Consider the following 16,565-nt stretch of genomic DNA (forward strand, 5'->3'; position numbering starts at 1 on the left):
TTCTCAACTTAGGTCGAGTTATATTGTATATCTTTAGCTTAGAAATACTTTTACACTATGAAGTGATAAATGATGATATCGTCATTCGATGGGTGGTGATTATTTTTTAGTAGGGGAAAAAAAAAACTATGTTTGTTTATTATGCTATAACGTCTTAACTAATAGTTAACAGCTCCATGAGATACTTGGTCTTTCATTTAATATACACTACTGCATCCTTACCCCCTCCCCACTACGAACAGACAATATTACAGTGTATTATAAAAGACTAAAGGCAACATACATTTATTTTATGTATGAGCAAATCCAAATTGCTCAATATTTATTTAAAGAAAATATTTTTTTGCAAGAACATTAAAAATAAACTACAATAATAAAATCACATCAAATTGAACTGGATCGGTTGGAAAGATTAAAACAATGCAGAGTGACCATGATGATTGCTGAAGATTTAATAATGAAAATGATGAAGAATAATAATGAAGGTAGTAGGTTTATAAGATGCAAAATGGTACCGATGATGACAAAGACAAAATATGATGAGTATGATGGGGACTGAGTATAAAGATGGTCATGATTATAACCTACCATACTATATAAATGCTACTGAATCGTTATAAAAAAACATAACAGAAGTATAAAATATTTCTATCCTAAAATATACAAATTAATATCTTAACCCTCATAAAACTCAATCAATATCATTGATATCTATTGCACAGTTTAAAATAATATACAATTATTACATGACTTGCTTTACCTATGGAATGTTGGTTTGGTTCTATTTCAAACGACTCTTCCCAAACATGATTTTGCAGCTAACATGACTATGGAGTGAATTATCTACCATAATACTGGATACAAATACTTGAAAATAGTTATGTTGACAAAAGCCATGCTAAGCCTATAAAGTTAAATTATAATAATTTTAACAATTTGATTTTCACTTTTATACTTGATTTGATGTGTCCATCTTTATGACTGTTTAAAAACATCTTTCTAATAACAAAATATCAGTAATTACATTTGTGATGTCTGGCAAGTTCTAGTAACATATCGGTTATCAGGGGTATAGGCAGGTTTTGGTCTGTGGATGAAAACTCATTATTAGTATTTTAACCCACTTAGTAGAACTAATTTGCCATCATGGTCCCCACCCTGCACCCCAGCTTACACCCAGGGTTATTATTGATCAAATACTGTCAAGTGAGTTGTTGTTGAATATGGACGATGCACATTCTGTGCACAAAATTTACATTTCAATTAGGATAATAATAATAGGGAGTTTTTGCAACCTTACGGAAACGATAACGAATACGTCACAAAATTTTTAGACAACCCTTCCCATACACTGCATATCTGTCACAACGTTGGTGTTTCATGCCTTTTTTATTAATTAAGGATTAATTCAGGATTAAGGATTAAGGATTGCAGCTCCACAGCATATTGTCAATAATATTTCAGGCACGAATGACGATATTGATAATGATGTATTCGTTATCGTTTTCGTAAGATTGCGAAATCTTCCTATTAGGTAGTTTAAGTTGTATTTCGATTTCGGAATATATGATGATTGATTAATGATTGATTGAATACCGGTACTAAAATTATTACTGAATAATACTGATAATATTTATGATGATTAATAATAATGATTATAGTAATAATGATAAACTGTAAAAATAGTTGTTCACAACACACAGAAAAATGGATCCATTATAATAACTATGCATGAATCATGGTATTTCCCTGTTGCTGTTTTATACTATATTGCCACCAATTTTTATCATGATTATTATTATCATTATTACTACTATCATTATCATTATATGCAGCATTTTTTCTTACTCAAACTCACACTATTTTATATATAAAGAAATGTATTGGTGAATTTTATCATCTAGATCAATTAACTATCACTTTCCATCAAGTTAAAATAATCCATAAATTCATATCATTATTTTATTTGTTCTAGCCCAAATATTTAGATTCATATTATAAACATTGCATCACAAATTTAATATAAAACCAGTTATAATTACATATTATAAGTACAGTCACTTTGATCTTGGTCACCACCATTAGATGAGGGTGTGATGATGCATGCTGGAATAGCTAAAGGGCAGACTATCTGATCCTCATTCACATGTTATGCAACGGTAATGGAGGCTCATCAACAATTGCATTCTGTACCAATGCATCACAGAGGTTAACCACAAACATCGGAGATTTATTGTTCTTATACTGAAATGAGCTGCACTCAACTAGACACAAAAACTAAAAAATTTCCACAATTTATCATCACCCTCCTCATCGTCATAAATACGCCATTGCTAGTCCATTGTTCAGGAGGTGAGAACAGTGACTGTCATCCTGTCCCGTGCGGCATTGCTGTATGCCTTGCGAATGACCTCCACCACTTGGTTGTGCGACAAACTCTGCAGTGACTGGCCATCAACTTTAACCAACTGGAAACCAGGCTATGGAGAGATGAACATGATTAACCTATTAAATGTGGCTCAACATTATAGGGACAGTGATTACTATGGTTAATTAAAAGGAATGTTATCTGAATTCACTGAAAGCAACCCAGTGAATCTAGAACCCTGATATACTTGTTTGATCAAATATATGTCCTCAGACACAATCTGATCAAACATTGCAGGCAGTCAACCAAAAAGCAGCTTTGCGCTCTGATAATAATGTCTTAATATTTAGACAAACAGACAACCTATGCTTCTCTATGATGGCATAGCCTGTAGAAGGTACAGGTTTTCAACATGAACTACAGCCTAGAAAATTTAAGATTATACCATGACAACAATTACTAGGTCTGTTATACCTGATTATTTCTATGAGGTATACAAATAAGTTTGACAAAATGTTTGTATGGCCAACTTCGTAGAGGTTCCTTGTGAAGTAAGCATTACCTGTATAAAGCCATCGTCATGGGCTGCGCCACCTGGGAATACTTTATCAATTAACACCTGTGGCTGCTGTCTGGAATCACTGCCACCTGAGATACTAATACCTGCAGCAGAATATTTAGAAGAAACTTAAACATTAAGCAGGATAATCATCACGTATCACCATTGATCACAACCATACACCACCACTACTAACATCATCATAATCAAAAAGTATCCCTACATAGTGATACTGTCAACAAAAACATAACAATAACAACATTTTCAGCAACAACAATTATAATCATCTTAATTTTTACTTATTTTAGTGTTGTATAACTGGCCTTAATTCTACTGTACTGCAGTGGGTAAATTAATGGTGAAATAAAGAAAGGATGATTAAAATAAAGAGAAAAAAAATTGTTGGTAAAAGTGTGATATAAAAACCTATATCAGTACAATTTTCATTGCTTTGTCTATTACTTTTGTGAAAATTGTTTGAAAAAAAGTTAAAATTAGTATTTTTAATATTGTTATTACTATTAACATTATTACTGTAATACAATATATTATTACTGTAAAACATGTGATTATTGTTTTTTTTTTATTTTTTAGAAAAGATGAAGAAATCATGTCAAGATGTTTGAATAGAGGTGGGTGTTTCCCCACAAAAGAAAAAAATGATCATCTTCATCATTATCACCAAATCCAACAATAGGCTTCTGCATTTTTAGGTAATTCAGAAGTATCAATAATCAACTGATTTACCTTTCTTTCAAGAAAGCATTTATATTATGTATAATATTCACCTAACGAAGTTCTTGTTTTCTTTATAACTCTTTGAACAATGCCCTCATCCATCTCACTGTTGTCACTGTGACTCGTATTAGCCTCCATCCTGGCACTGTGAATGATTGCTTTCAATGGGAATGGTTCCTCCTCGCTATTGTATCCATTTGATAGTACTGGTTTCTCAGATTTATTTTTTCTAAAATAAAATTACAAAAATAAAATCTGTTAATGGTATTATCAAAATCATCATCACTGCCATCACCATCACCATCACTGCCATAAATGCCATCACCATTGTCATCATCACCACTATCATTAATTATCATTAATATTATTTAATGTGACATCAATAACTCCTTGATCTTGATTAATTTATTATTTAAATGACTATCATTATTAAATTTATCAATTTTAACAGACTTACAGAATTCCCTTCTTCGGAGCATTAGGGGATCCATTAAATGAGAGTTTGGACTCTCTTTCAGAAAAGTATTCTTCCATGCCATCAACGCTCAGCTGCTGCCTGTCATTAAAGTCCTTGTTCTTCTGGTTGAAATCCCCAAGTGGATAGTATGGTGATGGTTTGTTATCCTGCTTGTGGAATCTTACTGGTGATGGAGTCTTATTCCTTGATCTTGCATGTAGATTAGATGATCTCTTCTCTGGCATCCCTCCCTTTAGAGTGGAAGAGGAACTTGTAGAGAATGCATCAGCATCATCTGTTACAAATTTGTATTTTCCTTTCCTGCTCATCATTTGCGCACTTGTGTCTGACTCATCACTAAACCGGAGCTCAGACTCCTCATCATCGTCATCGATAGTGGTTGGGATGTGATCAAGACTACCATCACTCTCCACACTCTCATTATCCTCTATTACGAAATCCAGTTCATCATTGACAATAATGTCAGGTGTGGTAATATATCTTGGACTAGAATCGCTATCACGTGGTGAAACCTCTGGACTGTAAAAATTAGCATTGAGTTCAAAACGAACGGCACTTCTTGGCCTCGTGTTCTCTTCACTTTCATTGGGTGCTTTTTTGGGAATATTGTCCATTCCAAAGATTGGGTTGGCTGTGAACTTGCCAGAGCCCAGACTACTGTCCAAGTCTTCAAAATTATTACTCAAGCCATTGCTTAACTGCACTACCCCCTCTTTAGGTTTCTCTTGCTTCGTTCCATCCTTTTGTCCCAATTTCTGTGATGGTCCTGTGGATGTATGGTCTTGATATGGGTTCTGAATTGACTTCTTTCTAACAATTGGTGAGACCTCATTATCATCATCTTCCTCCTCCTCACCACTGTCACTTCTTTGTAGGTAATCGCTAACAATCATTCTTTTTTGATTTTGTCTTTCTGATGTCTTTCCAGAAGATCTACCATTCTGCAGGTTTTTCACAGACTTTCTATCAGGTATAGGAGAGATCTCACTATCTTCATCTGATCTTTGAAAATAATCACTAACCTCTATCCTTTTATGTTTACCACGTGCATGTTTTGGACTTGTGCTACGATCAGCATTCATTGTTGTTGTTGATTGTTCACTGTTTCTTTCTGACAAAGTGTTTTTATTAGAATTGTGATAAATGTCTTCAGTTGGTAATGTCAATTTGAAATCTGAAGTGTTCCCTCCGATTGGACGATTATTAGATTTCCCTATAATATGACCATATGGCATTGCTCTTTCAGCATAATCATCAGCTTCCTTTTGCTCTTTCATTTTCCTCTGTATTTCTTCATGCCTTTCTTTTTTTAATCTTTCAAGTTCCTCTTTTCTCCGTTTCTCTCTGTTCATGTTTTGAGTTGTCTGCAGGTGGAATCCTCCAAGAGTATCTACAAGAAAAATATCAAAGTGAATGTACAGCAATTGTTGTATTGATGAGATGTTGCTTATCCTGTTGTTCAATCATTACTAAGACTTAATCAAGATCTAAATGATTGTAAATATATAATAAACTATTTACAAATTTTGCATGCATTTTACTTTTCTACTTACTTGGTTTTGTTTCAAGAATTGTTTTCTTTGGTGGTGCTGTTTTAGTTGATCTCCTTAACATCGGTGATTTACGAACTAATAACAGAAACAAGAACATTTGTGAAATTGGAAACATTTTTTAATAATTCAATTGACATTTTTTTGTACAGTTACATAAACATTAACCAAAATAAATGATATAATTATATATCACAATATCTACGAGAGAAATGTGTACTGAATAACTAATCAATATTTACTGTTGCTTTATTTTGGGACTTGATGACAGGCATTTCAATCACCATGTGCTCCAGTCCACTACATAATGGGTTTTCAGATATTTATATTGTCTTTTGTCACTTACTGTAGTTAGATGTGCCTGACTGGAGCTCTTCAAATGCAGCAGCCTCTCTTCTAGCCACCATACTTTCAAATCGACCCAGGTCAGTTTGGTAGAGAGTACTTCTGATCTCTCGTAATAATATCACCTTCTCTGGTTTATCGAGAATTGCTAACAATGGATGCACAAGTTGCTCTACATCGTGGTCCTCATGATACTGCGGAGAAAGTCCAAAAGGTTATGATAATCTCATATTAAGAAATTAGGATTAGAGGCAAATTGCCAATGTAGCAAACTAATTTTCATTGTTAAGTTAGTTTATGACACACAGGTAGAAGGCTGTCTCCAATCAAAGGGTGTGGGTCAAAGTCCAAAACAAGTCACAGAGCTCGGTTTCTTGGAACAAATCAGGAATTCTTATATGATTTGATAAATATTCCACTGATGGCAAACTTGGCATATAATATCCCATATTCACAAATATATTAAATTCCTACCCGTCTGATGTGTCTGACAATGGCTGTGCATTCATCCTGTGTAAGCAGTCGCTGAGCCAACTCCATCATACAGGTTATTGCAGGCTCAAAGTCAAATTCTGGTTCAGGTGAATTGCTTCTTGTGGTAGCTTGCAGGGATGCAACACTCTGCCTTCCATCACTACTGGTACCATGACTAGAGCCTAGGAGAGACAGAGGAAGCAGTATTGATTAAACGATCAGTGTTATGACTTTATTTTAGCATATGCTTACTGTAATTTCCTTTTCTCAAAATAGTATTTTAACATATTTGTGTCTCTAACAAGTATTTAAAAATACCACAAATAGAAAATGTTCACTTCGGCAGTGAACAAAGGGCCGGCTCCTTCCTGTATCTATTGTAATAATAATGCTGAAGATTTAAATAGCGTCTATTCTAAATCAAGGATCAAAGGCATTGAGTATTATTACCCCTGGTCACTGGGTAACATACAACAGAAAACCAGCACAAAGTGCAACCTTCTCTGCTACCTGGGGAGTATACCAAGTCATCCGTGTACACTTAGTGCACAAAACTAGTATAATCAATGCCACAACCTGCATACATATACCTATTTATATTCCTGAGTAGAGAGAGAGACAAACATAGATAAAGTCACTGCCTTGCCCAAGGGCAAAAGCGAGTTGCACATCAAGTTTCGAACCCTGACCTCAAGGTTGGGAATTCAGGACACAACCGATGCGCCAACCACAATGGGGATTAAGATCATCACCCTTCTACAATACCTGCTTCAACTGATCTTAGGTCACCAATACTGTTCCGCCTTACAGCCCATGTTTTATTGGCCCACGAAGGATCGGTATCAGCACGGCTCACTTTATCCAGTTCATCAAGACTTCTTGAAGTTTTTGTCTTCCGGAAACTTCCTAATGGAATACGACGTTTTACCTTGCCACTCATTGAACCTACGAAAATAAAATAAATAATTATCAGCATATCAAAATAAATTATCTGGCATGCTGTATGTAAAATTTCAAAATCAAGAATTATGTTTAGGGTACAATTTACCTGTTTTTGATTTATCTTTTTCTTTCTCTTTTCTCTTCATTTTCATTCCAAATAAAATTTCTCTGAATGTTCTATTGCGCTTCACCTTTTGTCTTTCCTTCATTTCCTTCTCCTGCATGGGCGGCAGGCTCTTTTCTAGTAGTACAAAAGAAAGTTGTTAATGATCACGATAATAACCATATAAGAGAGAGAGCAGCTTAGCTCAATCAGCTAATCTGGTGGTAGCCACTGTGTGTGCGCTGAACCGTGGAGATCTTTAGGTCACAAGGTTTAATTCCCATCGCTGCCTCTCCTTAGTGTTTCAGCTGGAGGGCTGTAATACAAGTTACAATAGCGCACTGTCTTTCAGATGAGACGTTTAAGCCGTTGGTCCTGTGTGCATTAATGGCCATGTGCATGTTAAAGAACGCAGTACACTCTTCGGAAAAGAGTAGGGGATTGTCTCCTGGTGTACTGCCCAATCACTACCAGAAGGACCCCACTGGAAATATGTCTTCTTATAGACTTTCGTGGGCCATTCCCAGTGTTTACACCGAATAAAATCCAATAAACATCGAAAGGGAATTAGTTTTTCTTAAATCCTATGCGCCCATTATGTGTTGTAGTTATTAAGTTGGGTGGCATTGCACTGAGGCTGCTACTGGTCCCAAGTGCTGATTTCCAATTTGAATGAGGAACAATAGAAAATTCTTGCAATGACATGTTGTCTAGGCAGCTATGACAACATAAACTATATCAAGATCAACAACATATTACTATAATAATATATAAAATAATATAAAAGTTAAAAATATTTTAGAAAAGAATTAAATATATTTGTTACGATATATTGCAAGCAGGGTGATAGTCAGGAAGAAGCATGTACTACAACATGGTATATGTGCTCAAATTATGAAATCAAATGTGAAAGAATTTAAAGGCAGAGAGCTATTTCTGAGCTTTTTTTTTTTAAATAGTGTAAACTTTATTTAACAGCAAGCTACTCCACCGATTACATGAATCAAATAAAATATGCTTCGGGTGTGCAGCATTTGCTAGAACATAGACCTTAACACAGTCATATAGTAGCTACAGCTTCTAGGGGGCTTAAGTAATTAATTGTTTGGAACAATTTAAGCTTCTCACACTAGATATTTTTCCAACCCTAATTGGAAATGCTTACATGTTTAATTCTCAAAATGTTCCAATGAAAAACATGAAAAATTTAAATAAAGTTTAAAAAACATCTAGCCTACACACTGTTCACAGTTAGGAAGTGTGAATAGTGTGTAGTAGGTTACTACACTGCAGTCAGCATGTTTTGCAGTTAAAAAAAGGATAGTTTGAGGGGGAGAAAAATCAATACTAGGTGAGAAAGGAAAATGTCTATGTTCTTCCTGGTTTGTATCTATTTGTAATATGTACACCGACTGTTTTTTTCATAATTTCCAAATATTTGTTATAGATTTTTCTTTTTGTCAACATAACAATATAGCACTGCAGCTAAATAAATGTACATTAAAAATAGTGTAAATAAAAAAGCAAACATACAGAAAAAGATTGAGAAATAAATATTTATGAATTTAGGATTGTAAAAAAAAAAAAGGAAACATGGATTAATGATGCAAGTAAAGGGGGCAATGTGTGTGGGGGGGGGGCCAGGGAAAATCAATACTAAGTAAGAAAGGAAAATGCCTATGTTCTTCCTGGCTTGTATCTATTTGTAATATGTACACCAAATGTTTTTTTCATAATTTCCAAATATTTGTTATAGATTTTTCTTTTTGTCAATATAACAATTACATATTATAGCTTAGCACTGCAGCTAAATAAATGTACATTAAAAATAGTGTAAATAAAAAAGCAAACATACAGAAAATGATTGAGAAAATGAATATTTATGAATTTAGGATTGTAAAAAAAAAAAAAGGAAACATAGATTAATGATGCAAGTAAAGGGGACATTGTGTGTAACGTGTCACTACAGGTGGGAATGTAGGGCTGCAGTTTTTGGAATCTGCAGTTTTTGGGAGGGGGAAATGCACATGTACTGCCCCTTCTGGACCTGCTACTGATTTATGCACATCAATATTATGTTAGCTCTAAGATCTCATAATCTACTTACCACGGTGAAACATTTGCACCTCTTATGATCACAGTAAATGAAAATGTTTAAAATTAGAAATATTAAAATACTGTTGGTCTAATGAAGATAATTGGAGATCTAGGTATCGGAATGGTAGGGATGTTCTAAGTAATATGTAGAAGCTATGCGAGGCCAATAGGCTGTTGTTGGTGGAGTCACTTTTCTACTCCAAGAGGCAAAGTTTTTATTAAACAATTTTCATGCTAGAGTTTATGCTAAATCATAGATATATGCATATTAGATAAATGTGGGAAAACTTTCACCTTAGCAGATTTATAATTTTAAAGATATGTATATGAACATTGCACTTGCTTATTAAATTATTGAATAGTATTTTAATATAAAAATTGATGACAGGGACAATGAGAAAAATTCTTTAAAAATTATTTGTACCTCCAGGATGTTTCATACTGTGAGAGCGACCTAGGCTGCGCTTTTCACTTTTCAAGGCATGCGTTCCCATAACAGGCTGATTCCGAGATGGTTGTACACTCTTAGATGATCCACTGTCTGCATGGTCTGCAGCTGCTGAAATTTCTTGGTGAGTTACTGCTGGTGGAGGAATGGCCTGAATCTAAAAACAAATTCAACAAATTTATCATATTTAACGAAAAATGTAAAAAAAAAAATGAAGGTTATTAGTCTAAAACAAGAGTCTAAAGGTCAATCACACTATTAACTTTTATGTGACAAATGTGTGTGAATTTCACACATATGGATATGACAATATCATATTATACCCGTATTTGTCCCATGACTATTTATGGTGTGGATTACCTTTACATTTTACTTCAAAAATTACATTGTATAAATTACAGGCTAGTATAAAAAAAACAATTGCAAATATGCTTTATAAGAAATTAAGTTGTTAAAATGAATATCAAAATATTAATTAAAATGTTATTATCTTTACCTGTGTAGTCGAGGTAGTTTGCAATGCTGCGGGATAATTCTGTGAGGTTGCGGAGTACGGAGGTGGTTGAGATTGCCGTCTTGGCATATTTATTACTGCACTTGCCGCTACCCCCTCTGATAATCTTTCAAAATGTTTGAGGTCACCAGTTGAAGCCACTCTCTTGTACTGCGGCTGCTGTTGCTGCTTTACACCTAAATGACTATTTTGAGAAGAAAGTCTATTCATACCAGTATTAATGCCATCATTTGATGGAATTCTCTGTGCCACCCCTCCTTCGTCTAATGGAGGAGTCTGAGTAAAGCGTTCTGTATGGTCCATTGGTACTTGCATGCTGGAACCATTTGCATATGCGGGTATCAGAGGTGGCATCTTCGGTGAAGAACGTGACTGTGGACCTGAAAGAAATTTGAGTCATTCAATTTTAGTCAATGTTTGAATTGATGATGGTACTTCTCATTATATCATTATAGTAACAATTATAACAGTAATATAAATAATTCAATTTTTTAAATAAGGTAAAAATGGATACATATTAAGTTAAGTGGATGGACAAGCAGTTAAGGCAGGGGCACTGCAAAGTACAGCCATAATACTGGCACTGCTTCAACGGTATGGTCGCCTATGTTTCTGGTGGTGGAACAAGTCTATTCGGATAAGGAATATAAACCGTAGTCTATAGGCCTAGTGTACGTAACTTAGCCCATGTGCGATTTAAAGAATTCAGTATATCTTTTGAGACGAGTAGGGAGCTACCCAGGTGTACAGGTCCATTCAGCCATGTTGTGGACAAATGAGAGTAGATGGTACCGGTTTAATGGGTAGATCAGACATGAAGACACCCTTAGGGGGAAACAAAGTAACTGCAACAGTTAGTCCACACGTCAAGCACTACATTGCATTCTTACGTTTATTTTTCTTAATCGGTTGTTCATTCACCCAACTATACTCTGCCACCATCTCTTTATAGGCCGGATATCTGTTTACTGTCCTTATCGTCATTATAAGATGGCGCTGGTTGCGTAGGAAATCAATCGCCCGAACATGTGATATGTTGAGAAAACTTTCGCCATTTACATTCACAATTTGGTCACCTACTTGGATCCCACTATTCTTTGCTGCACCATCTGGATCAAGTCTATCAGAAATTAACAATATTTAACATTTTCAACTTTTAATATGACAGCATATATTGTTGTTAAATTTCCATTAAGATTGAACTAAAATAACATCAGCATTTACCTGGATGTTTCAAGCATATATTGTTTATACAGATGTATATATTATATGTCAGGTTAAATATAATTGTATCAAGAAAGCTTTCTTGAAAACTATTTCTATTACCAGTTAAAAGGGAAATTTTTAGTTTTATTGTATATGGGAGCCTTAAGAAGCAACATTCACAGGGTGCAATAATCTCCTGCCTGGGATGTATTCTATTCAAGTAATATGAGCCTCCACACACAGACAATACCCTTCCAGATACTAATTTAACTCCCTGGGTGGAGGAATTAGGCCCTGTTAAGATTGAACTTTTAATGGTGGTACATTTAGGCCTAGGCAAATTTACCTTTCATAGGTTATCACCAAGGCTTAACTCTTCATCTCTTAAGTAGAAATCAAAAACAGCACACAGACATAACAGAACATGATAGTAATTGAATTGGTCCGTATACTAAAAGACAACACATATCATTTGTTTGGCTTGTTTTGACCACATAACAAAAACATTTTTCATATTGCAGGTGTGTAAGCAAGACAAAAACGAACAGATTGAGCGTGCTGCACAGCGCAGTGCTTGGGCGATTTCATTATCCGAAAAGAGTATATAAAAATGAACTTTTTTAAACGATCAATCATTTAGTGAAACACTTTTAAAAATACATTCTCAATTTATGCATAACACTGTAGAAATAAGATATGTCCACTATCAAGCATAATCATTTAATCAACTTGATACAGCAGGTACCATATTTTTTAAAAATTTGCTTTCTGTTGCCCCTTCAACCTAAAGTGATCAGATTAGTGTAGCAAAATTATGACATTATAAAAGAAATGAACCCTCATGAGCCAGCTCAAATCCCGCTGAAAACACACTAATATCACCTATATTTTTGTAATTTAAACCCAATAATGACGGGGCCAAATATTTGAAAACAAGTATTTAGTAAATTTTTTGCAATAGCTTTATTTATAATCTTCTATAAACCATTTCAACCCAATTTATCAGACCTCTAGTTTTTTTTCTAGGCTTTTGTAGTAAAATCAGTCAATGTTTTTGAAGAAGCTCTAACGGTTACGAGATAGGGTGATTTTCACGGCGGTGCGTTTGCAGTAAAGTAGGCCAAACAAATTGATATGAATTTTCAGAGGATGAGATATGCAGAAAGGTATATGTACTTACTTTGAGACATAGATTCCCAAGTCATATTCACTGCCACCCCTTAAGTTAAAGCCGATGCATTGTCCAGGTGCAAGCTTGATAATAACTCTTCTCTCGCCAGCATCTTGCAACATCCTTGTACCGGACATGTTGAATCGTGGCGGTGTAGGCTGCCCATCCTCATTCTGGTCTGTTATGGTTCGTTCAACAGTGTCATACCTTAAGAATACAGCAAAACTTTGCATCTAATTTCTGATTATTTAATCTTGGTCACATATGTTGTGCTAAGTCAACAAATCCTCAAAATGTTTGACAAACTTTGAATACACACTGTCAGAAAAAATATCTGATAGTGTTATGCCTGACATTAGTTTATCATCGATTACATTGCTCCTAGTTTTAGAGTAGTTTATGGTTTATTTTTCACATTTTCAATCTTATTATTTGAAAGTTTACAGTCTAAGATTCAATAAAATGTTTTCATGATATAAAACTATGTTGGTCATTACCATGAAGTCTTTTCTCGTGCGTACTTGAAGCCTGGTACTTTGCCCGTTCGTTTCACCTTCATGCGTAATCTGTTACTCCCCTGGAGCACCATTACTGCACTGCTGGTGGCGATGTTCTCAAAATTCACATTATTCACTTCAATCAATTGATCGCCCACTTCTAGACCATTCACATCTACATATGAAAAGAAATCAATTAAAGATAAACCAATCATGGTTGGGTAAATAATTATCAGCACAAATATCGTCTGCTCATTATTTATTATGTTTCAAAATGTCATCTGTTTGTTGTCAGTCATCTACTAACATCTGTTTTACCTCCCAGCTTTTCTGAGGCTGATATACATATTAAACTAGTCCTGAATTGCAATCCAAATTGATGTGGCTATGACATTAGCTCAGAATAACTGATAGAGTATTAGTGAATTAATTTTAAAATAATATTAACTGATGCCATATTATTTCATGTGATGACATTGTTATTATAATCACCATACTATTAATGACCATAAAACTGTTATTGTTTAAAGTTTGCATGGCAAAGTAATAATATATATTAATAATATCTGCTATTATTCTCCTAAAGACAATTGAAGCAACTCAATCGAAAGTTAAGACATCCTCAACCAACAGCATTTCTTTTTAGAACTATCTAAGTGGTGTACCACAAGCATTAATATATATACATAAAATTGTTCATAAAGAATTTCTCCATTCTACATCTTCATGAAGTAGGAACAAATATTTACTGTAACCGATCAACCTGCCACGACGTTAAAGAGTGATTCTACAATGGGCTGGAAAATCCAAAGCTCTCTAATTGATCATAATTGACAGATCTGTCAAAATGTCATGTTTGATTAGCTAAGGTACAAGCTTCTTTGCCATTTTATTATATTTACTGATCGTTAATATTAAGCAAATAATCTTTTCTATTGATATTTAACCAGAACAAACCCTGTGTACCCCTATTCAGAACGAATGCTTCCCTTCCAATTTTCCACAAAGTAAATTATTGTTACTGATTGTCAGAATATATTCCACAATGGAACATTATTTAAATAAAAAAATTACCTCTTATTAGTATCATACCTATGCACTGACATAGTATTCCAAATAACATCAAAAAGGAAATTAAACTAATTACTTTTTAAATGCTAAAATAATCAATATTTTCTAATTTTTTAGTTCATTTTCAATCTAATTTTACTGCTACCTTTAACCTAGATCACAGTAAAAACTAGTGCTTTTATTTTGGATAGCATGCTAAATCATGCTTAAAGCCTCTTGCTTACCTGCTGGTGAGCGATGATCAACAGAACTGACAAATATTCCTAGGCCGTGTTCTGAGCCACCTCTGATGCTAAAGCCGAGACTTCCCTGCACCTTCTGAATGGTAACGTGGCAAAGGCTGGAGGGAGAATGCTGGCCGACATGTACAGATCCTGCAAAGATATAAATAACAATTTAAAAAAAAAATTTGCTGGAAGATAATAATTGCAAGATATATGGAATGATGTAATGATGAATAATAATTAGCTTTATTTTAACACAGGAAAACTTGTTTCATCTGTGAAATTGTTTTAATGTATTTACATTTTCATAATTAATTTCATCCCTTTCTTAGAAAATGTTTTACTGATGTTGCCTCCCACATGCCTCCATAAGTAAACTAATTTCAATTTTATTCAGTATATCAGTTTACCATTCTGATATCCTTCTAAGAAGCCCACATGCATTTATGATTTCATAATCAAAATTTTAATTGTTTTAAGTATTTCTGAATTTTGCTCTTTGAAAGTCTAAACCATTATTTTTTATTATTTAACATTAAAAATAATAGTAATAATAATAATAATAAGAATAAGGATTTATAAAGCGCAAAGATCTCCACCAAAATAGGTGCTCAAGTCGAGTGTCTAAAAAAGAATAGTAGAAAAACAAACAAAAATACAGAAAACAAGAAAAATGTAACACAAGAATCATCATTTTATTTACATTATAAAATTACTATTATTTGTATTTATTTTGCAAATGTCTAAATTATTATTTTTTATTATTTAACAATACATTATAATCAGTAATATTATTACAGTATATTATTTTCATTATCATCATCATTATAATTATAATCAGATCATTGTAATTAACATCGCACAGTTTGAGGGGTTTTTTTTTTAATGTTCAGCACAATATGAATTATATTACATCATCATGTTTCATTAGCATGTAGATACTATATTATGCTTCGTCCATATAATGTACTATTGGCAAATGCATTCAATTTCATTATTTGCTTCAGAGCCTGTTGTTGACAACAGATGGATATATTATAAATTGCTATAATCTAATCAACACATCTATTCTTGGTGGAGAGAAAGGAAAGTGTTGCGATCTGAATCCCAACCTGATATTTAAAGCTACTTAACCCAATATTTGAAAGGAGAAACATAATAAATTGTTTATTTGGCCTAAAAGCATAACCTTAATGTACAGTACATTTATTACAGTATACACATAAATTTTCTAAAATTTCATCATTCATTAATTCTTTATTTGTACTAAAATAAAAAAAAACCTTGAGTACAGGATAACCGAAAAATGTCGTAAGAACATATACTTATTTCCATTGCCCAGGTCCATTATTAACATTTTTTAAAGAATAAAAAATCACTTAAATATTAATAAATTCAATTGATTGCCTGAACAAATTTTCATATTTATTACCAACAGCTGAATATAATTATAAGCTTATTGACAACAATCAAAATCATTGAATTACAAATGCTAATTTGCATATTGATTTCTCTCAATGAACAGTTGTGTCTCTCTGATGACAGTGTAATAATACTTGATTTCTGGCACCTGGGTAAGGCACCTTTGATTATTGTAAATGTAAAATATTATTAGTCAGAGTGAGTCATAATTAAATATGATCTTAATCAGTAGATTTATGATCTCATGAGTAATAATCACTACATCATCAGCATGTGATCATTATCTGAAATTTTAAAAGGGCTGCAGCTTAAAGTTTTCTTAGTGCAGTGCACAAGGCACGCTCATTGCCATCCATAA

At 33.6% G+C, this 16,565-nt stretch overlaps 1 protein-coding gene across 3 annotated transcripts in view; it reads right to left on the reverse strand.

Annotated features, from left to right (window-relative positions):
* Window positions 1-284: 284 nt before the first annotated feature.
* LOC117117947 (PDZ domain-containing protein 7-like) overlaps window positions 285-16,565 on the reverse strand; it is a 31,919-nt gene continuing 15,638 nt past the window's right edge. For all 3 annotated transcript variants that reach the window (XM_033262431.1, XM_033262432.1, XM_033262433.1), the window contains 15 exons: window positions 14,786-14,935; window positions 13,491-13,665; window positions 13,003-13,200; window positions 11,507-11,736; window positions 10,599-10,996; window positions 10,079-10,259; window positions 7,561-7,695; window positions 7,278-7,457; window positions 6,513-6,694; window positions 6,040-6,232; window positions 5,697-5,771; window positions 4,123-5,533; window positions 3,716-3,894; window positions 2,931-3,031; window positions 285-2,480 (listed from right to left, as the gene is read on the reverse strand). In XM_033262431.1, coding sequence (XP_033118322.1) covers window positions 2,346-2,480; window positions 2,931-3,031; window positions 3,716-3,894; window positions 4,123-5,533; window positions 5,697-5,771; window positions 6,040-6,232; window positions 6,513-6,694; window positions 7,278-7,457; window positions 7,561-7,695; window positions 10,079-10,259; window positions 10,599-10,996; window positions 11,507-11,736; window positions 13,003-13,200; window positions 13,491-13,665; window positions 14,786-14,935 — 3,923 coding nt within the window. In that variant the 3' untranslated portion in view covers window positions 285-2,345. The remainder of the gene's footprint in view (window positions 2,481-2,930; window positions 3,032-3,715; window positions 3,895-4,122; window positions 5,534-5,696; window positions 5,772-6,039; window positions 6,233-6,512; window positions 6,695-7,277; window positions 7,458-7,560; window positions 7,696-10,078; window positions 10,260-10,598; window positions 10,997-11,506; window positions 11,737-13,002; window positions 13,201-13,490; window positions 13,666-14,785; window positions 14,936-16,565) is intronic.

The sequence above is a fragment of the Anneissia japonica genome, unplaced genomic scaffold, assembly GCF_011630105.1.
Source record: "Anneissia japonica isolate Jap-2015-1 unplaced genomic scaffold, ASM1163010v1 scaffold288016_len413324_cov198, whole genome shotgun sequence".
Taxonomy (NCBI): domain Eukaryota; kingdom Metazoa; phylum Echinodermata; class Crinoidea; order Comatulida; family Comatulidae; genus Anneissia; species Anneissia japonica.